This window comes from Leucoraja erinacea, chromosome 22 (genome assembly GCF_028641065.1).
Source record: "Leucoraja erinacea ecotype New England chromosome 22, Leri_hhj_1, whole genome shotgun sequence".
NCBI classification, from domain to species: domain Eukaryota; kingdom Metazoa; phylum Chordata; class Chondrichthyes; order Rajiformes; family Rajidae; genus Leucoraja; species Leucoraja erinaceus.
In genome coordinates this window covers 5685054-5705248 of record NC_073398.1, presented here as the reverse complement: position 1 = coordinate 5705248, position 20195 = coordinate 5685054, and the positions used below count along the sequence as shown (strand labels likewise).

Here is a 20195-nt window from a genome sequence, read left to right as displayed (position 1 = left end):
CGAGGCAGCGTGAGGTGTAGATGGAGTCAATGGAAGGGAGGTTGGTTTGCGTGAAGAGTCCAGTCACATGTCAGAGTGTGAGAGGGATAGGGTGAATAAGTCTCAGGGAATGAAGTAAATAAGAACTACAACTAAATACCGCAACTCTTCAGATTCAGATTCAGATTCAGATTCAATTTTAATTGTCATTGTCAGTGTACAGTACAGAGACAACAAAATGCATTTAGCATTTAGTACAGTACAGAGACAACGAAACTCTTAGCAGAGCAAGTGGTGGGCCGCTGTGCTCTGTTGCCGATATAGGATCATGGTTGTTCAGGTCAGTTCAAGGCTATTCACCCACGTCCTTAGAAGGCTTAGGAGGTTCGACATGTCCCCAGCCAGAGACCATTTACAGAAGCCAATGAACCTACAAGCCTTTCGTGCGTGGGGAGCGAACCAGAGCACCCGGAGAAATCCCACGCGGTCACAGGGAGTACATACACACTCCGTACAGACAAGCACCCGTAGTCAGGATCGAACCCGGGTCTCTGGCGCTGTAAGGCAGCAACTCTACCGCTGCGCCCATGCACATTCTTTAATGTGAAAGGATTGCCAGAGTTTTATATCTGATGACCGACTCACACATTTTAAAGTATCACGTCTTTTATTTATTGAAAATCACAACTGATTTTTAATACAATGCATTCTTAGGACAAAGTCTGAGTATTGAAGACGGTACAAAAATGTAAAAGGATTCCAACACAATATTTTATTGAGCTAGACAAAAATGCTGGAGAAACTCAGCGGGTGCAGCAGCATCGATGGAGCGAAGGAAATAGGCAACGTTTCGGCACGAAACGTTGCCTATTTCCTTCGCTCCATAGATGCTGCTGCACCCGCTGAGTTTCTCCAGCATTTTTGGCTACCTTCGATTTTCCAGCATCTGCAGTTCCTTCTTAAATATTTTATTGAGCTAATGTGAGGGTGTAGATAGAAACACCAATATAACTCGCACAACAGCCCTGCACAGTTCCACACTCCGCAACAGTATTTGTTATACAAGTATGGTACAGGATCTCCAAGAATTCACCATGGGCACAAGGACTTGTTCCTTGTAAACACTGGTCTTTGAAAGGTCTGCATCACTCATTATCACCTAGCCCACAGCCAACAATGGACCATTGTTGGCTCCACCTTTCCTCGATCACCGTTGCCTTTTTGCATATCTTTCCTTCATTTGTTCTATATCTCTCTACACCACCGTCTAAACCTCTCCTTTCCCTTTCCCCTGACTCCCAGTCTGAAGAAAGGTCTCGACCTGAAATGTCACCTATTCCTGTTCTCCAGAGACGCTATCTGACCTGTTGAGTTACTCCAGCTTTTTGCGTCTATCTTCGGTTTAAGCCAGCATCTGCATAGAAACATAGAAACATAGAAATTAGGTGCAGGAGTAGGCCATTCGGCCCTTCGAGCCTGCACCGCCATTCAATATGATCATGGCTGATCATCCAACTCAATATCCCGTACCTGCCTTCTCTCCATACCCCCTGATCCCCTTAGCCACAAGGGCCACATCTAACTCCCTCTTAAATATAGCCAATGAACTGGCCTCAACTACCCTCTGTGGCAGAGAGTTCCAGAGATTCACCACTCTCTGCAGTTCCTTCCCACACATCTTAGACAGAGCGTTCAGGGTAAAATCGGAGCAGGTCCTTCAGCCCACAATGTCTAATATGATGTCAAGACTAACTCTATCTTAAGGGCCTGTCCCACTTTCACGACCTAATTCATAGAAACATAGAAACATAGAAAATAGGTGCAGGAGTAGGCCATTCGGCCCTTCGAGCCTGCACCGCCATTCAATATGATCATGGCTGATCATCCAACTCAGTATCCTGTACCTGCCTTCTCTCCATACCCCCTGATCCCTTTTGCCACAAGAGCCACATCTAACTCCCTCTTAAATATAGCCAATGAACCGGCCTCAACTACCTTCTGTGGCAGAGAGTTCCACAGATTCACCACTCTCTGTGTAAAAAATGTTTCCCCTTATCCTTAAACTGTGACCCCTTGTTCTGGACTTCCCCCAACATCGGGAACATCATGACCTCTGCCAAGTTTGTCTTTGACTCATACTCGCAGCATGGTCGTCACGAGGTCGTAGGTAGGTCGTAGGTAGGTCGTAGCAGGTCGTGATGCTAGTCGTAGGTACCAGTGGCATCAAGTAGGTCGGGGCGATGAAAAATGTCCAAGAGTAAAAAAGGTTGTGAATTAGGTCGGGAAAGTGGGACAGGTCTAATGTCATAGAGTGATATGGCGTGGAAACAGGCCCTTCGCTCCAAATTGCCCACACCGACCAACATGGCCCATCTACACTGGTCCCACCTGCCTGCGTTTGGCCCATATCCCTCTAAACCTGTCCTATCCATGTATCTGTCCAAATGTCTCTTAAACACTGCGATAGTTTCTGCTAATCTGCCTGCACAGTGTCCATGTCCCTCCATTCCCTGCGCATTCATGTGCTTATCTAAAAGTCTCTTAAAAGCCACTGTCGTATCTGCCTCAACCACCTCGCCCAGCAGGGTGTTCCAGGCTCCCACCACCCTCTGTTTAGAAAACATACCCCGCGGTCTCTGGATCTGTAAGCTGCGTCAATGTTCATGTTGTAGAAAGTCCTTTGAGTCTGAAACAACACTGCAACTTGCCCTGCATCTGAGCTCTATTTGCCTGCCCGCTTTAAAATGCCCACCTTAAAAACAACCTGTTGTCATGTATGCAATCCAATCCTGGCTATGAGTGGCTTTGATTACTGCCATGCCTTTACACTTCAATCGTACCGTGGCAACAACTCAGTGTGTGTGGGGAGTGATAAATGAGCTACACTGTCGGGACAGTGTGTCCAACTTGACCTCCGAAGCTCATCCTACTGAAGACTGCAGATGCTGGGATCTTGGTTCAAAACACACACAGAGGTGCTGGAGGAACTCAGAGGGTCAGGCGGCATCTATGGAGGGAAATGGTCAGGCGACGTTTCGGGATCAGGTCCCTTTGACCCCCTATCTGAAGAAGGGATCTGACCCAAAACATTGCCTCCCCAGATGCTGCTTGGCCCGCTGTGTTCCTCCAGCACTTCAGTGTGTTTTAGAACATAGGCCAGCACGATGCAGGAACAGGACCTTCAGCCCACAATGTCTGTGCTGAATGTCGATGCCAAGAACAACTCTTATCTACCTGCACATGTACCTCCATAGTCAAAAATCCATGTACCTCCATATCCAAAAGTCTGTTAAACGCAGTGTCGTATCTGCCTCCACCACCTCTGGTAGTGTGTTTAATGTTCCCGCCACCCTCTGTGCAAAAAAGTTACCCCGCATATTCCCTTTAAGCTTTGCCCCTTTCACCTTAAAGCTATTTATTGAAAGAATTGTGGAGGAAGAATGTAATATACGTTCTACTATTCATACACGTTATATAACCCGTTCACTCTTCCAATTCAAGCATGCCTTTCTAAGTCATCGTCTTCACAATGTAGGAAAACAATAGAGAAGAAATACATCACAGGAACAGCTATTATTGATATTTTCTCTTTTAAATCTCAACACCATGATACATCTTGCATCTATTTAACAGTACAGGTCCACCACTGATTTTCCAACACGTTTGGTTCCAGAGCTTTGCCCCTTTTATCCGTTTTCCCGGACCAACAGAGGTCTCGGCCTCAGAGAGAGGGCCGAGATACCGGCCCACAAAGTCGGCCTCGGAAGTCGACTATGAGAACGGATCTGCCGACTCTGGCCGGACCGGAGTTCCAGAGGCCTGGCCGCAGACGACAAATTCGACCAGCGATAGATCCATGGAAGTCTCGATGAGGTCGCGATCAGTTGCCTCACCTAGCCTAGGTGCGACAGTGGCGGGGGGACTTCCGGGGCGGGGGGGGGGGTGGGGGGGATTTCTAATGTACTCTCATAATTTTGTCTGCATTAAAGACTGCCAGTTGCCGGAAAATCGGTGTTGGACCTGTATCAGAAATTTACCAAATGCTGTATATAAATTATCAAATGGTCACATAATGTCACATGAGTCTTAGTTTGGCACGCAGCGTGTAGAAATCTACTATTTGGCATGTTCAACTGGTATAGTTTTACGTTTGAAACACATTGTAGGCGCCACTATTTACTAATACAGTACTTCTTCCCCACTGTTTACACACTACTAAACAGTGCACTAATAAGCTAAGGATTCAGTCCCCAATCCTCCAACCTACCTCTTTGCGGCCCTTGCACTTTAAAAAAAAATTGCGCTTTCTCTGAGTCTGTAACACTATACTTCGCACGTTGGTATTTTTTTCTCTGCACTACCTGTTGTACTTGCTTATGGCTTGATTGTACTCGAGGATGGTATGATTTGCCTGGGTAGCACACAAAAGTACATCGCGGTACACATGACCATTGCAAAGCAATGCCAATACTTCCTGAGGAAGGTAGGATTTTACAAGCGTAAACTATACAACGTTGACCTCAATTCTAGACCTTCACCAATATTACGTTGGTTGAGGAAACTATCAAACTTTGAAGGGACCACTAACCCTATTTAATAAAGGCTTGTACACAAATGTATACTTGGTACTATTGCTGTCTACATAGGAAGTCACTAACCCAATTAATAAAGACTTGCACACAAATGTATGCTTAGTAGTATTGCTGTCTGCCTACACAGGAGTCACTGGGTATGGGGAACACCACTAGGTGACAACATGTCTGTACGTCAGGAGGTAGCACCACACACAGTTACTATACGAGAGACGTGTAAATAGGGATGTTCGGCAGAACCAAATAGGGACCTGAGGAGAAGTAGCTCTTGCGGGCTCTGCTGCCGGACACAAAACTACTGCCATTCAACACCATTGGAAATCAGGTTTATATTACAAGATGATTTGTGCTTTATTCTACTGCTGGCAGAAGACCAGACACCCTTCGCTCTGCGCCTAATGACGTTGAAGAGGAGTCGTTGTTACTTTGAGGCATTGCACCCACTCGACCGCCCGGGCCTTCAGTCGGACTGCTCACGATGAGGCGTCCAGCTTCATGCCACCTGGCAGGTCCAGTCACTCGCTTCACGCCCGTACTGTCAGGGATATGAACATCCGATTAACACAATGGCAAAGTTAAAGCAATGCACAAGCATCAAGTCTCACGTCTTACCAATGGGGGAGGCACAATCATCAACATATCACCTCTGTGTAATTCCTCTACACTAAACCCTCGTTATTACAGACCTCTTTAAAATTGGTTTTGGTTATAGCAGACTGTTTGTTTAAGAAACCAAGCTGCTAGTTAGTCCCACTGCGGAGGCTATTGCAATTGACAAGCCGTGGGAATTGACAAGCCGTTGGAATTGACAAGCCGTTGGAATTGACAAGCCATTGGAATTGACAAGGCATTGGCATTGACAAGCAAACGATCCAATCGACACTTAACTCAATTAAACAATGTAACGCACAGCCTTTAGTATGTTTAGCTTGTAGAAATAAAAATGCATTTTTAGTTGTCAAAAGAACTTTGTATTTGAAGGCAACCCGTTGTTTCACGGAGTGACCACTAGGCGGTTGGAGCGGATCCTACACTCTGTTATAGCGGATAATCGGCAATAATGGACACTATTCCCCCCCACCTCCCCATGGTCCGTTATAACGAGGGTTTGCTGTATTGTGCAACATGTCGACATTTTCCTATCTTGTGAATTTCCATCCCCACATCCATTTGCTTCCACCTATGGTTCCAGGGTTCTTTATTGCCGCTTATATACAGCACAGTGACATTCTTTTACATAACCATAAATGCACAGTCAACACAGTTTTGCCGCCATTTAAAATGGCTCAAAAAAGAAAACACAGATAGTCCAAAGTCATGAGGGCAATAGATAGGGTGAATGCACTGATCTTTTACCCAGGGTACAAGAATCAAAAGCCGGTGGACATAGATTTCATAGCGAGAGGATTGGAGTATAGGAGGAAGAAGGTCCTACTGCAGTTGTATAGGGCCCTGGTGAGGCCAAGCCTGGAGTATTGTGGGCAGTTTTGGTCTCCGAACTTGAGGAAGGGCATTCTTGCTATTGTGGAAGTAACAACGTCTCCTCTTCAACGTCATTAGGCGCAGAGCGTGGGTTCACAAGGTTAATTCCCAGGATGGCGGGACTGACATATGATGAAAAAATTGAATCAACTGGGCTTATATACACTGGAATTTAGAAGGATGAGACGATATCTTATAGAAACATATAACATTCTTAAGGGATTGGACAGACAAAATGTTGGGGGAGTCCAGAATCAGGGTCACAGTTTAAGAATAAGGGGTAGGCCATTTAGGAATGAGATGAGGAAAAAACTGTTTCACCCAGGGAGTTGTGAATCTGTGTAATTCTCTGCCACAGAAGGCAGTGGAGGCCAATTCACTGGATGTTTTCAAGAGAGAGTTAGATATAGATCTTAGGGCTAACGGAACAAGGGATATGGGGAGAAAGCAGGAATGGGATACTAATTTTGTGTGATCAACCATGATCATATTGAATGGCGGTGCTGGCTTGAAGGGCTGAATGGCCTACTCATGCACCTATTTTCTATGTTTCTAAGGTGAGAAGGGAAAGATTTAGGTAGAACTTGAGGGACAACTTGTTCACACAAAGAGTGGTGGGTATATGGAATGAGCTGCCAGAGGAGATAGTTGAGACGAGTACTATAACAGCTTTAAATTACATTTGGACAGGAAGAGTTCTCTAACTTCAAGTAACCCTTGCATTCCCTCTCTCTTTGTACATCCCCCACCCTAGTTCTCCGACTAGTTTCACTGTCCTCCTGATTAATTTTACTGTTTGCATGCCTCGTTGTCACCTTCCCTTCAGCCAACAATGAACCGTTCTACATTTCCTTGACCATCGTCTGCTTTAATCTGTCCTTTTCACGCCTTACATGTTCTTTATAGCCTTTCATATCTCTGTTCCCTCTCCCCTGACTCTCAGTCTGAAGAAGGGTCTCGACCCGAAACGTCACCCATTCCTTCTCTCCAAAGATGCTGCCTGTCCTGCTGAGTTACTCCAGCATTTTGTGTGTACCAACAGTTTAGAAATAGCAGGCAAACGGGACTGGTGTAGATGGGGCATCCTGGTCGGCATGGACGAGTTGGGCTGAAGGGCCTGTTTCCGTGCTGGATGACTATGATCAGCATGGATAAGGTGGGCCGAAGGGCCCGTTTCTGGGATGGATGACTGAGGAGAATCAAGGGGTAGGGAGAGAAGGCAGGAATGGGGTGCTGATTGTAGATGATCAGCTATGAACACATTGAATGGCGGTGCTGGCTCAAAGGACTAAATGACCAACTCCTGCACCTATTGTCTATGTATCTATGAGAAGCAGCTTTACTGAGAAATCATCATTAGACACTGATGTTGAGAGAAAGAAGATTATTTTCAGAGATTAATTTTACATTGGGTTTAATGTTCTGAATTATATTTAAGTGCCTTAATTAACTTTTTTATTTCAATTTTTATGAGTTTTTAAGCATCTCTGAATGTCGGAGATCTAAATGCTTGTAAGATGCTGTACAGCTGTCACATCTGGCAGAGCTCTGCCCTGGGTTTTGCCAGATGTTGGGGGGTGTGATGGGGTGCACTTCAGTGTTGCTCCAGACTTTCTCTGGTTGAAGGGTTACTTCAAGAATTCCTTGCATCCCCTCTCTCTCCATCGCTCCCCCACCCAAGTCAATGTAACCAGCTTCAAAGTCATCACCGGAAATTGGAGCAACAGCACCTCATATTCCGCCTGGGTTGCTTGCGTCCGGATGGCATGAACATTAAATTCTCCCAATTTTGCTAGCCCTTGCTGTCTCCTCCCCTTCCTTAACCCTCGAGCTGTCTCCTCCCATCCCCCCGCACTCGGGCTCCTCCTCCTCCCCTTTTTCCTTCCTTCTCCCCCCCACACCCCATCAGTCTGAAGAAGGGTTTTGGCCCGAAACGTCGCCTATTTCCTTCGCTCCATAGATGCTGCTGCGCCCGCTGTGTTTCTCCAGCATTTTTGTGTAACCGTCAAAGTCATCTTGTTGAGTTTCATTGCCTGTAACTCATTTTCACCTATCCCACAGCTAGCAATGGCCTGTTTCCTTTATCATCGTGACTTTTCTGCATTTCTTTCGTTCATTTGCTCCATACCTCTCTGTTACCCCGTCTATATCCCTCGTTTCTCATTCCCCCGACTCTCAGTCTGACGAAGGGTCTCGACCCGAAACGTCACCTATTCCTTTTCTCCAGAGATGCTGCCTGATCCTTGGATCTGGCGAGTTCTAGGTCCACATCCCTACATGGATGAGTGAAGGTCTGTTACATGGAGGCACGGTGGCGCAGCGGTAGAGTTGCTGCCTCACAGCGTCAGAGACCCGGGTTCGATCCTGACTAGGGGTGCTGCCTGTACGGAGTTTGTACGTTCTCCCCATGACTGCGTGGGTTTTCTCCGGTAAGCTCCGCTCTCCTCCCGCACTCCAATGACGTGCAGGTTTGTAGGTTAATTGGCGTCAGTGAAACATTGGAAAACAGAAAATAGGTGGAGGAGTAGGCCATTCGGCCCTTCGAGTCAGCACCGCCATTCAATATGATCATGGCTGATTATCCCCAATCAGTACCCCGTTCCTGCTTTCTCCCCATATCCCTTGACTCCGTTAGCCCTAAGAGCTAAATCTAACTCTCTCTTGAATACATCTATGTTTAATGGCCATTTAAATAGACAAGGCATAGATGGATACAGTCCTATTGTGGGCAAATTGCATGAGTGTAAATAAGCAAAATATTTGGTGGGCTTGGTTTTTCTGTCTAGTACGATTCAATTTCCCTTTTCTGAAAAAGTCTCATGTCCTCAGCTCCCATCCTTCACACTGGAGGCAAGAGCCTCCGAACGTGGTCATTAACTCATTTTAAACACATTGATGGGCGGCACGGTGGAGCAGCGGTAGAGTTGCTGCCTTACAGCGCCAGAGACCCGAGTTCGATCCCGACTGCTGGTGCTGTCTGTGCGGAGTTTGCACGTTCTCCACGTGACCGCGTGGGTTTCCCTCGAATGCTCCGGTTTTCCTCCCCCACCCCAATGACGTACATGTTTGTAGGTTAATTGGATTTGGTAAAAATTGTTAATTGTCCCTAGTGTGTGTTGGATGGTGTTAGGGTGCGGGGATCGCTGGTCAACGTAGACTCGCTGGGCCGAAGGGTCTGTTTCTGCCCAGTATTTCTAAACTAAACTTCATACTCAAGATAAACACAGAATGCTGGAGTAACTCAGCGGGACAGGCAGCATCTCTGGAGAGAAGGAATGGGTGACGTTTTGGGTCAGAATCAGAATCAGAATCAGAATGACGTTTATTGTCATTTAAACATAGTTTCAAATGGAATTACGTTCGTCGAGACCCTTCTTCAGAAGACCTCGCCCACTCCTTCTCTCCAGAGATGCTCCTGTCCTGCTGAGGTACTCCAGCATTTTGTGTCTAAACCAGCACCTGCAGTTCCTTCCTAAACTTCACACTCACCTGGATATCAGTGAGGCTATCCATGAGCTGTTTTGCCAACTTATGTCCGTTTTCCAAGACTGGAATTTGCAAGTTCTGGAATAAGAGAATAAACAGTCTGTGAAACCGTAGCACAGATCCCGACATGTGCAATGCTAGTTAGGAGTTAAGAGTAATACAGCACACAAACAATTTCAGCCCACCGAGTTTATACTGATCATCAATTACTCATCTACACTTCTCCTAGTGTTGGTAGGAACTGCAGATGCTGGTTTAAACCAAAAAGCTGGAGTAACTCAGCAGGACAGGCAGCATCGCTGGAGAGAAGGAATAGGGGACGTTTCAAGTAACCCCGGCATTCCCTCTCTCTCCATCCCTCCCCTACCGAAGAAGCACCAGCTTCTCGCTTTCTCCCAACAAACACCAAACAACGGCCTGTTTCCTTTATCATCGTTACTTTTTTGCATATCTTTCATTAAATGTTCTATATCTCTCTACATCACCGTCTATATCTCTCGTTTCCCTTTCCCGTGACTTTCAGTCTGAAGAAGGGCCTCGACCCAATAAACGTCACCCATTCTTTCTCCCCAGAGATGCTGCCTGTCCCGCTGAGTTACTCCAGCATTTAGTGTCTATCTTCGGTATAAACCAGCATCTGCAGTTCCTTCCTACACAACTCTAATCCTACCTTGATAATGCAACACCATAGACTACCTCTAGCACAACCAGCCACTGACATTGTCCCCGAACCTCAGCCCCTCGTTCATTCTGCTTTATTCTGGCATTTGTCTGCTGTGGGCATGGAGAACTGAAGCACTATCACTTCTATCAGTATCCATTGTGGAATTACGCAGCGGCCATTTTGAATCCACTGGTGATTTTCCATTCACTGCTGACTTCAAGGGCAAGGATGATCTCCCAAGGACATTGGCATCTCAAACACAGGAGGTGGCCGGACGCTGGAGTCATAGAATTATACACTCATACACCATGGAAATAGGCCCTTCAACCCAACTTGCCTGTGCCGGCCAACATCTGTACTAGTCCCACCTTCCCGCCTTTGGTCCAGATCCTTCTAAACCTTGTGGAGGAAGGATCGGCGGATGCTGGTGAAACAGCAACGATCAACGCAAAACGATGGAATAACAGCGGGTCAGGCAGCATCTCTGAGGGAATGGGTGACGTTTTGGGTCGAGACCTTTGCTCAGGCTGAGACTCAGGGGAGAGGGAGTCTAGAGATATGAACGGTGAGGTGTGAAAACGACAGATCAAAGCAGACGATGGTAAGGTAGTTGAATGGTTCATTGTTAGCTGAAGGGAAGGTGACAAGGTGACCCTTGCTTTCCCTCTCTCTTTCTCTCTCCATCCCTCCCCCACCCTAGATCTCCAACTAGTTTCACTGTCCTGATTCATTTGACTGATTATATGTCCCCTTTCCCCTCTCAACTCAAACCTATGTTCTCTGGTTCTTAACTCTCCTACTCTGGGTGAAAAACATTATGCATCTACTCTATCTATTCCTCTCATGATCTTATCTACCTGTATAAGATCGCCCCTCATCCCCTTGCGTTCTAAGGAATAAAAACCTAGCCTACCCAACTTCTCTCTGCAGCTCAGGACCTCAAGTCCTGACAACGTAAATCTTCTCTGCACTCTTTCCCAGCTTAATAACATCCTTCTTATAGCAAGGTGACCAAAACGGAACACAATACTCCAGATGTGGCCTCACTAACATCTTGTATAACTGCAACATGACATCGCAACATCTGTACTCAATACTCTGGCTGAATACCAATGTGCTGAAAGCCTTCTTCACCTTTGACACCACTTTCAAGGAATTATATACTTACACTCCTAGATCAGTAGGAAGGAACTGCAGATGCTGGTATAAACAGTAGACACAAAAAGCTGGAGTAACTCAGTGGGACAGGCAGGCAGCATCTCTGGAGAGAAGGAATGGATGACATTCCAAGAGTTCTCCCGAGTTTGCCCTGATTCTTCAGCCTTATGGCCCTGTCCCATTCCAAGAGTTCTCCAGAGTTTTGCCCTGATTCGAACTCGGAGATTTACGGTAATGGCCGCTCGTCGGTACTCTGGGCTCTCGTGGACATTTTTCAACATGTTGAAAAATCTTCACGAGTCTTCCCGTGCTTACCTGCCGTTAGCGAGTCTTCCCGAGTACCTGCCTTAGCGTTACGAGCCGCTAAGCGACGTCCCCGAGCTCCGACGTACCCGCTACGCTCATTCTCCGTGCTTACCACGAGTTTGATTTTTTTTTAACTCGGGAGAGCTTTTGGAATGAACTCGTACTGTGGGACAGGGCCATAAGAGAGGTCTCACCCATTCCTTCGCTCCAGAGATGTTGCCTGTCCGGCTGAGTTACTCCAGTTTTTTGTGTCTATACTCCTAGATCCCTCTACTCTACAAAACTCCCCAGAGCCCTACCATTCACTGTGTAGGTCCAACCTGGCCAGACTTCACAAAATGTAACCCCTCGCACTTATCTGTATAACTCCATTAACTATTCCTCAGCCCACATGCCCAACTCATCAAGACTCTGCTGAAATAAATGTTTGATATGCATCTTCTGGTGGTGTTATCTGAAAACTTGCTGATCATGCCTCACATATTCTCCAAATCCTTGATATTAAACCACAAACAGCAACTGGTCCAGCACCGAACCCTGAGGCACTCCAGTCCGAGAAGCAACCTTCCACCACCATCCTCTGCTTGCTTCCATGAAGCCAATTCTCCATTCAGTCAGCTAGTTCTCCTTGGATCCCATGCAATCTAACCTTCTAGAGCAGCTCGCCATGCAGAACATTCTCAAATGCCTTGTTGAAGTCCATGTAGACCAAGGGTTCCCAACCTGGGGTAAATTTACCCCCAGGAGGTAAATTTCACCTACCCAGGGGGTAAATTTGTTGATTCTGGATCTGTACATATTTTTTCTCATTGACTGAGTGTGTTTGGTTCTGGTATACGGGTATCTGTCCATCATTAGTTGTTCATAAATAAGTTAAATAACATTGTTACGCGCTATTAAAGTTGCCTGGGGTAAACGGGTCGAAAAAGGTTTGTTCAGTTTGAAGATGGCGCCCGACCCAAAACGTCACCCATTCCTTCTCTCCAGAGATGCTGCCTGTCCCGCTGAGTTACTCCAGCATTGTGTGTCTATCTTCGGTTTAAACCAGCATCTGCAGTTCCTTCCTACACTTGTTCATAGAGATGTTAGACACAAAAAGCGGGAGTAACTCAGCAGTTTTTTTCCCACACCTCTTCGAGATGTTGCCTGACCCACTTAGTTACTCCAGCACTTTATGCCTTTTTTGGTAAGCCAGCATCTGCAGTTCCTTGCGTCTAGTTGAGGTAGCTTCTCATTACATAATGCAATATTCGGTATCCTCACCTCTCCCTTGTACAAGATCCGACCCACCGGACACACGACGCAGGCCGTTCCCGATCCGAAGAGTTCCTTGACCCGGTTTTCCTTCAGACCTTTGACCAGCTGGGCCATTGTCACTGGGCGCTCTTCAACTTTGAACTTCTTCTTCTCGTTCCCAAAAGGAAAGACCCCACAAAAAATATAATCAGATCCAGTTCATATCAGCAATATTTATCAACGATAAGATGCGTCAGCAAAGCTGTAGGTCTAAAACGGCCTGGCCCACATTTCAATCATTTATAACTATGATTAGTAAAGGGCCTGTCTCACTTGGGTGTCAGTTGCGCGTAATTTACGCTACATCATTTACGCGTCACGACGCACGACACGTGCATGGTGCGCATTACACGCGCATGGTGCGTGGTGACGTAGGCAGTGACGTGCGGTCGTACGCGGCACCCCCAGGATTTTGGGATGTACAAAATCTTTGCGCGCCATCTGCATGACGTGCAAATGACGCCCAAGTGGGACAGGCCCTTAAGATTGCAAATGACACTAAAGTAGGTGGTATCATAGACAGTTATCAGACGTTGCGACATGATCTTGATCAGCCACGTTGGATGGGCTGAGGAATGGCAAATGGAGTTTAATTCAGATAAGTGTGAGGTGTTGCATTTCGGGACGTCACACCAGGGCAGGACCTCTACGGTGAATAGAAGGGTCCTGAAGATGTTGTAGAGCAGAGAGATCTAGGATCTCCGGATAGATCGTTCCCTGAAAGTGCCGTCACAGGTAGATGGCTTTTGGTACATTGGTCTTCAGTCAGGGTATTGAGTACAGAACTTGGAACATTATGTTACATTTGTACAAGACATCGGTGAGGACGCATTTCAAGTATTGTGTTCAGTTTTGGACACCCTGTTATATGAAGAATGCCATTAAGCTGGAAAGAGTGCAAAAAAGATTCACGAGGATGTTGCCAGGACTTGAGGGCCTGAACTATGGGGAGAGGTTGAGCAGGCTAGGACATTATTCCTTGGAGCGCAGGAGGATGAGGGGTGCTTATAGGGGTGTATAAAATCATGAATGGATCATAGATATAGTAAATACACAATGTCTATTGTCTTTTGTCCAGTGTAGGGGAATCGGAAATAAGAGCACATAGGTTTAAGGTGAGAAAATAAAATATTTGATATGAAACTGAGGGGCAACACATTCACTCAGAGGGTGGTGCGTATATGGAATGAGCTGCCAGAGGAGGCAAATACTATAATATTAAATACTATAATAATTAAAAGACTCTTGGGCAGGAAAGGGCTTGTTTCCATATCTCCAGAATCTAACCAGGCATTAAAAAAATATATTTGACACTGAACAAGATCAAATATGTATCCCCAAAGACTTTAATAAATACTTCAGATAAAGTTGATGGTGCAGTTAAAGGTAATAGCTATTGATTCTAATTACTGAGGAAATATAACAATATTGAGACTGAGAGATAAACATGAAACACACAACTAGTTAATGGTCAAATCACAATTAAAAGTCGTGCTGTAAAGTTGCATTGAGAGCTGCAAATTGGCTGTTAGTGCGAGACCAGTCAAGTCAGGGGTATTGTCGTGTGGTTAAAGTTGTTACGCGGTGTAACGTGTACTGACCCACTCGCGTGCCAAGTCGACAATGCTTTGCCGCGTTACGCCGGGTAAAACGATGCCGTCCAGTGGTGCTGTCACGAGCTCTTCCTCTGGGAGAAGAAAAAATAATCTACTTGGAAAACGTATTGTGGGAAGACTGATTCACACGTTACAATCCATGGAAATCCAGTAGCTCGTGAACAGTTTGGGTGGCTCACAACACAACGGGATGAGCATTGATTTCTCTGACTTTAGGTAACCTCTGACTAATTCCCCCCCCCCCCCCCCCCCCCCCCGCCTCCCGCTCTCCCCCAAAGCAGCGGGCCGGGACAATCCCGACATTCAGGCCCAACGAACCGACCGTGGAGGATGAGGACTGAAGAAGGGTCTCAGTTTCTGAATCTAACTCTCTCTTGAAAGCATCCAGAGAACCGGCCTCCACCGCCCTCTGAGGCAAAGAATTCCACAGACTCACCACTCTCTGTGAGAAAAAGTGTTTCCTCGTCTCCGTTCTAAATGGCTTCCTCCTTATTCGTAATTTGTGGTTCTGGACTCCCCCAACATCGGGAACATGTTTCCTGCCCCTAGCGTGTCCAAGCCCTTAACAATCTTATATGATTCAATGAGATACCCTCTCATCCTTCTAAACACAGGAGTGCACAAGCCCAGCTGTTCCATTCTCTCAGCATATGACAGTCCCGCCATCCCGGGAATTAACCTAGTAAACCTACGCTGCACTCCCTCAATAGCAAGAATGTCCTTCCTCAAATTAGGGGGCAGAAACTGCACACAATACTCCAGGTGTGGTCTCACTAGGGCCCTGTACAACTGCAGAAGGACCTCTTTGCTCCTATATTCGATTCCTCTTGTTATAAAGGAACAACATGCCATTCGCTTTCTTCACTGCCTGCTGTACCTGCATGCTTACTTTCATAAATAAACATGCAGATCACGGGAACTGCTCCAGTACATCAAGCACACGGACTTTGGACTTTAGATAATGGAGCCAGAACATGGCATCGCCCATGTGTGTAATATATGCATAAATAATTTCACTGCGTAGTTGCAAATGTAACACATAAAGCTCCATTGACTATTGAAATCCCTGCTTTCTTCCCCGTCTCATGCTTTGCTTTTATCTCTGGCCATTGTTGCAACCATCTGCCTTTCAGCATCACCACCACCCGTCACCTATTTCCTGCCACGCTCTGTCCTCTGTTCTGCCTCTCCTCTCTTCCCCCATTCTTCTCTTCCCCATACAATCAGTCTGGAGAAGGGTCCCGACCCAAACCCTCACCAATCCATGTTCCCCAGAGATGCTGCCTGACCTGCTGAATTATTCCAGCGCTTTGCGTCCTTTTAGTTTAAGATGGAACCCCAGATGCTGGTTTAAACCGAAGATGGACACAAAATGCTGGAGTAAGTCAGCGGGACAGGCAGCATCAGCCTGTCCTTCTACTGTTGTTTAGTTTAGAGATACAGCGCGGAAAAGGCCCTTCGGCCCACCGAGTCCGCGCCGACCAACACTAACACTAGGAACAATTTTACAATTTTTACCAAAGCCAATTAACCTACAAAGCTACAACGCCTTTGGAGAGCGGGAGGAAACCCGAGATCGCCCACGCGGTCACGGGGAGAACGTGCAAACTCCGCACAGAACAGCACCCGTAGTCAAGATGGAACCCGGGTCTCTGGCGCTGTAAGGCAGCAACTCTGCTGCTGCGCCATCAATCACTCAGAGGCTGCTGCTGTCCTTTTATCGGTGCTCCATTGAGAGCATACTAACATACTGTGTATGCGTGTGGTACACCAGCTGCACAGTGGCTCAGAGGAAAGCGCTCCAGAGGGCCATTGACAACGCCCAGAGGATTGTCGGCTGCCCTCTCCTTACCTTGGAGGACCTACACAGTTCCCGCTGCACCAAAAAAACCCAGAATATAATAAAGGACATCTCCCACCCCGGACACTCCCTGTTTGAACTGTTGCCGTCAGGCAGACGGTACAGATCCACAAGGACAAGGACAAATAGACTACAAAACAGTTTTTACCCCACTGCTATAAAAGCACTAAATGTGGCCGCCAAGGAACGCAGGGGCGATACAGACTAAGGGACTGTGGTAACGGTGAAATCGACAGAAGGATGGAGGGTTGGGTGTGTATGCGTGCTTTGTCTGTGTTTTTTATTTATTTGCTTATCTTTATTATTTTACCGTGGATGTTTCGTTAGCTTTAGAAATGTTTGAATGCTGCACTGACTGGCTGACATTTTAAATTTCGTTGTACATGGCCCATGTTACAATGACAATAAAGAAACTATTCTATTCTATTCTATTCTTATATTAACTACCAATTGCAGTTCCATGTTTCTATGTACAATGTGGCTTCCTGCTCTCACCAACTGTAAAGCCCATCTTTCACCAACACGGGTTCCCTGCTGTTTGTGGAGCAAGGGAACACGCAAAGAATGTGGTGGCACACAGCACCACCAGAGACCCGGGTTCCATCCTGACCTCGGGTGTTGGCTGTGTGTGTGGAGTTTGTACGTTCTCCCTGAGACCGCGTGAGTTTCGCATCAACGTGCGGGTTTGTAGGTTACTTGGGTAAAATTGTGTGTAGGGAGTGGATGGCATGGGACTAGTGGGAACAGGTGATCAATGGTCGTTTCAGACGATGGGCCCAAGGGCCTGTCTCCATGCTGTATCTCTAAATAGTTAAACCAAAAAAATAACTATAACTAAAATTAGTTTATCTTGGCATTATATTCATCACAATGTTGATCTCCAAATCTCTGTGTATCACTAAACTAAACTAAACTAAACTAAGCTGGCCGACCTGAACAGCACACACTGAACAAGGGTCCCGACCCCAAACATCACCTGTCATTAATCTCTGGGGATGCTGCCTGATCCGCTGAGTTGCTCCAGCATTTTGTGCCTTTCCTTGGATAGCAGGCATTTGCAGTTCCTTTTTTTGACACCACACCAAATGTGGCCTCACCAAAGTCTTGTACAACTATAACATGACGTCCTAACTCCCGTTGCTCAATATACCGGCCGATGAGACACACAAAATGCAGGAGTGAATGACAGTCATACCTAATGCCTTGCTCACCACCCTGTCCACTTGAATCGCCACTTGCACCTGTGTGCCCAGATCTCTCTGTTCTTCCTCAGGGCTCTTCCATTCAGCGCGGAAGTCCTGCCACGATTTGACGGAACCAAGTGAAGGAACAAAGGAGGGGCTGGTATGGGGGGCCCGCCTTGAGAGGGGGGGAGAACAATGGACAATATGGGACCGGCGTGGGAAGACCGCAAAGAGGGGCCTGGCTCGGATACGGTGTATACTTTGTGCCTTTGTCAGTGCCCTTTATGTAGCGACTCCTTGCATACCTCGGGTATACAAGCAAAGAATTTCACTGTGACTTGTCACATTTGACAATAAAGTCTTCACTTATTCATTCATTCAACATCTCACACTTGCTCGAGTATCACCTCCACCTGCGAGCAACAAGGCTGTCCAGCCGTTCCGCAAGTTCCACCGATTGTACCATTCAGTCTCCACTCTATCACAGACACTCCCTCCCCTCCTCGCACCCCCCCCCCCACCCCTCCGTATCTATCTGCAACTTAAGACAATGCTTCTTCCCGCCCCCCAAGCTACATCAGTCTGAAGAAGGGTTTCGGCCCGAAACGTTGCCTATTTCCTTCGCTCCATAGATGCTGCTGCACCCGCTGAGTTTCTCCAGCAATTTTGTCTAACTTAAGACAATGTCTGTTTTCTAACTTTGTTTAGCTCTGATGGAAGGTCACCAGCATGAAACGTTGACTCTGATTCTCTCTCCAGGGTCTGAAGAATTCAGACTCTCTCATCAAGTCTGAAGGAGGATCTTGACCCGAAACGTTGCCTATTTCCTTCGCTCATAGATGCTGCCTCACCGCTGAGTTTCTCCAGCATTTTTGTCTACCCTCTCTCCAGAGATGCTGCTGCCTGACCTGCTGAGCACAATTCCAGCCTTTGCAGAAAAGGACACAAAGTTCTGGAGTAACTCAGCGGGTCAGACAGCATCTCTGGAGAACATGGATAGGTATTGTTTCAGGTCGAGACTCTCCTGTAAGGATCCCAACACTAAACATCTCCTCTCCACGTTCTCGCCTGACTTGTTGAGTTACTCCAGCACTTTGTGTCCCTTTGTGCATTAACCAGCATCTGCAGTTCCTTCTTTTCAGCAAGTAGTTTTTATTTCAAATGGGTCTGGAGATGATCACGGTGAGGCATGTGATCAGAGTAGGATTACGTTTATTCAGTGATGGGGTAAAATACTCCAGTCTCCTGTGTGGCAAATTAACATTTCTGGTCCATTTGAGCTTCATTTAAAATGCATTCAACCTCAGCTAGAGAATGGAAGGGGAGCCTTGCTCTCTATTCTGCAGTGTGTGTGTCTGTGTGCGTTTGTGTGCGTTTGTGTATCTGTGTGTGTGTGTGTCTGTCTGTCTGTCTACATGTGTGTCTGTGTGCGTGTGCATGTGCGTGTGTCTGTCTGCATGTGTGTCTGTGTGAATGTGTCTGTCTGTGTATGTGGCTGTGTGTATCTTTGTGTGTGTCTGCGTGCGTGTGTTGGTGTGTGTCTGTGTGCGAGTGTGTGTGTGCGTGTGTCTCACTGTGTGTGTGTGTGTCTCACTGTGTGTGTGTGTGTGTGTGTGTGTGTGTGTGTGTGACTGGGTGTGTGTGTGACTGGGTGTGTGTGTGACTGGGTGTGTGTGTGTGACTGGGTGTGTGTGTGACTGTGTGTGTGTGTGTGTGACTGGGTGTGTGTGTGGCTGGGTGTGTGTGTGACTGGGTGTGTGTGTGGCTGGGTGTGTGTGTGACTGTGTGTGTGTGGCTGGGTGTGTGTGTGTGACTGGGTGTGTGTGTGTGCTGGGTGTGTGTGTGACTGGGGTGTGTGTGTGACTGGGTGTGTGTGTGACTGGGTGTGTGTGTGACTGGGTGTGTGTGACTGACTGTGTGTGTGACTGGGTGTGTGACTGCATGTGTGACTGTGTGTGTGTGTGACTGGGTGTGTGACTGTGTGCATATGTGACTGTGTGTGTGTGACTGTGTGTGCGTGTGTGACTGTGTGCGTGGGTGACTGGGTGTGTGACTGCATGTGTGACTGTGTGTGTGTGTGTGTGTGTGTGTCTCACTGTGTGTGTGACTGTGTGTGTGTGACTGGGTGTGTGTGTGACTGTGTGCGTGTGTGACTGTGTGCGTGTGTGACTGTGTGCGTGGGTGACTGGGTGTGTGACTGTGTGTGTGTCTCACTGTGTGTGTGAGTGTGTCCGTGTGCGTCTGTCTGTGTCTGTGTCTGCAAACTGACTGCCCTTATAATGGAGAATACAACTGCTGAGTAGATCAAATGTAAAATGTCACTGATGACCCCTGCTGTGTTCAGTCGTGTAGAGTTTTAATAAAACTGTCACATACCGACAACAACTTGTCTTTATGTGGTGCTCAATGCAACAAAACAGCCTACAATCTCCCACAGAAGCTTGTTCAGACAAAGACTGCCATAGACGTGAGCAAAGGCTTGGCGAGAAAAGTGGTCTTTTATCATCTTAAATGTGGCAACTGGAAAGATGTAGGGAGGGATATGATCTTATAGAGGTGTACAAATTCATG

At 46.9% G+C, this 20195-nt stretch overlaps 1 protein-coding gene across 1 annotated transcript in view; it reads right to left on the bottom strand.

The window, feature by feature from the left end:
- Positions 1–1641: 1641 nt before the first annotated feature.
- The window catches only part of bcat1 (branched chain amino-acid transaminase 1, cytosolic), a 55814-nt gene continuing 37260 nt past the window's right edge, over positions 1642–20195 (bottom strand). The window contains exons 8-11 of the mRNA XM_055652826.1: positions 14565–14650; positions 12931–13071; positions 9543–9617; positions 1642–5106 (exon numbers count right to left, since the gene is read on the bottom strand). Coding sequence (XP_055508801.1) covers positions 5065–5106; positions 9543–9617; positions 12931–13071; positions 14565–14650 — 344 coding nt within the window. The 3' untranslated portion in view covers positions 1642–5064. The remainder of the gene's footprint in view (positions 5107–9542; positions 9618–12930; positions 13072–14564; positions 14651–20195) is intronic.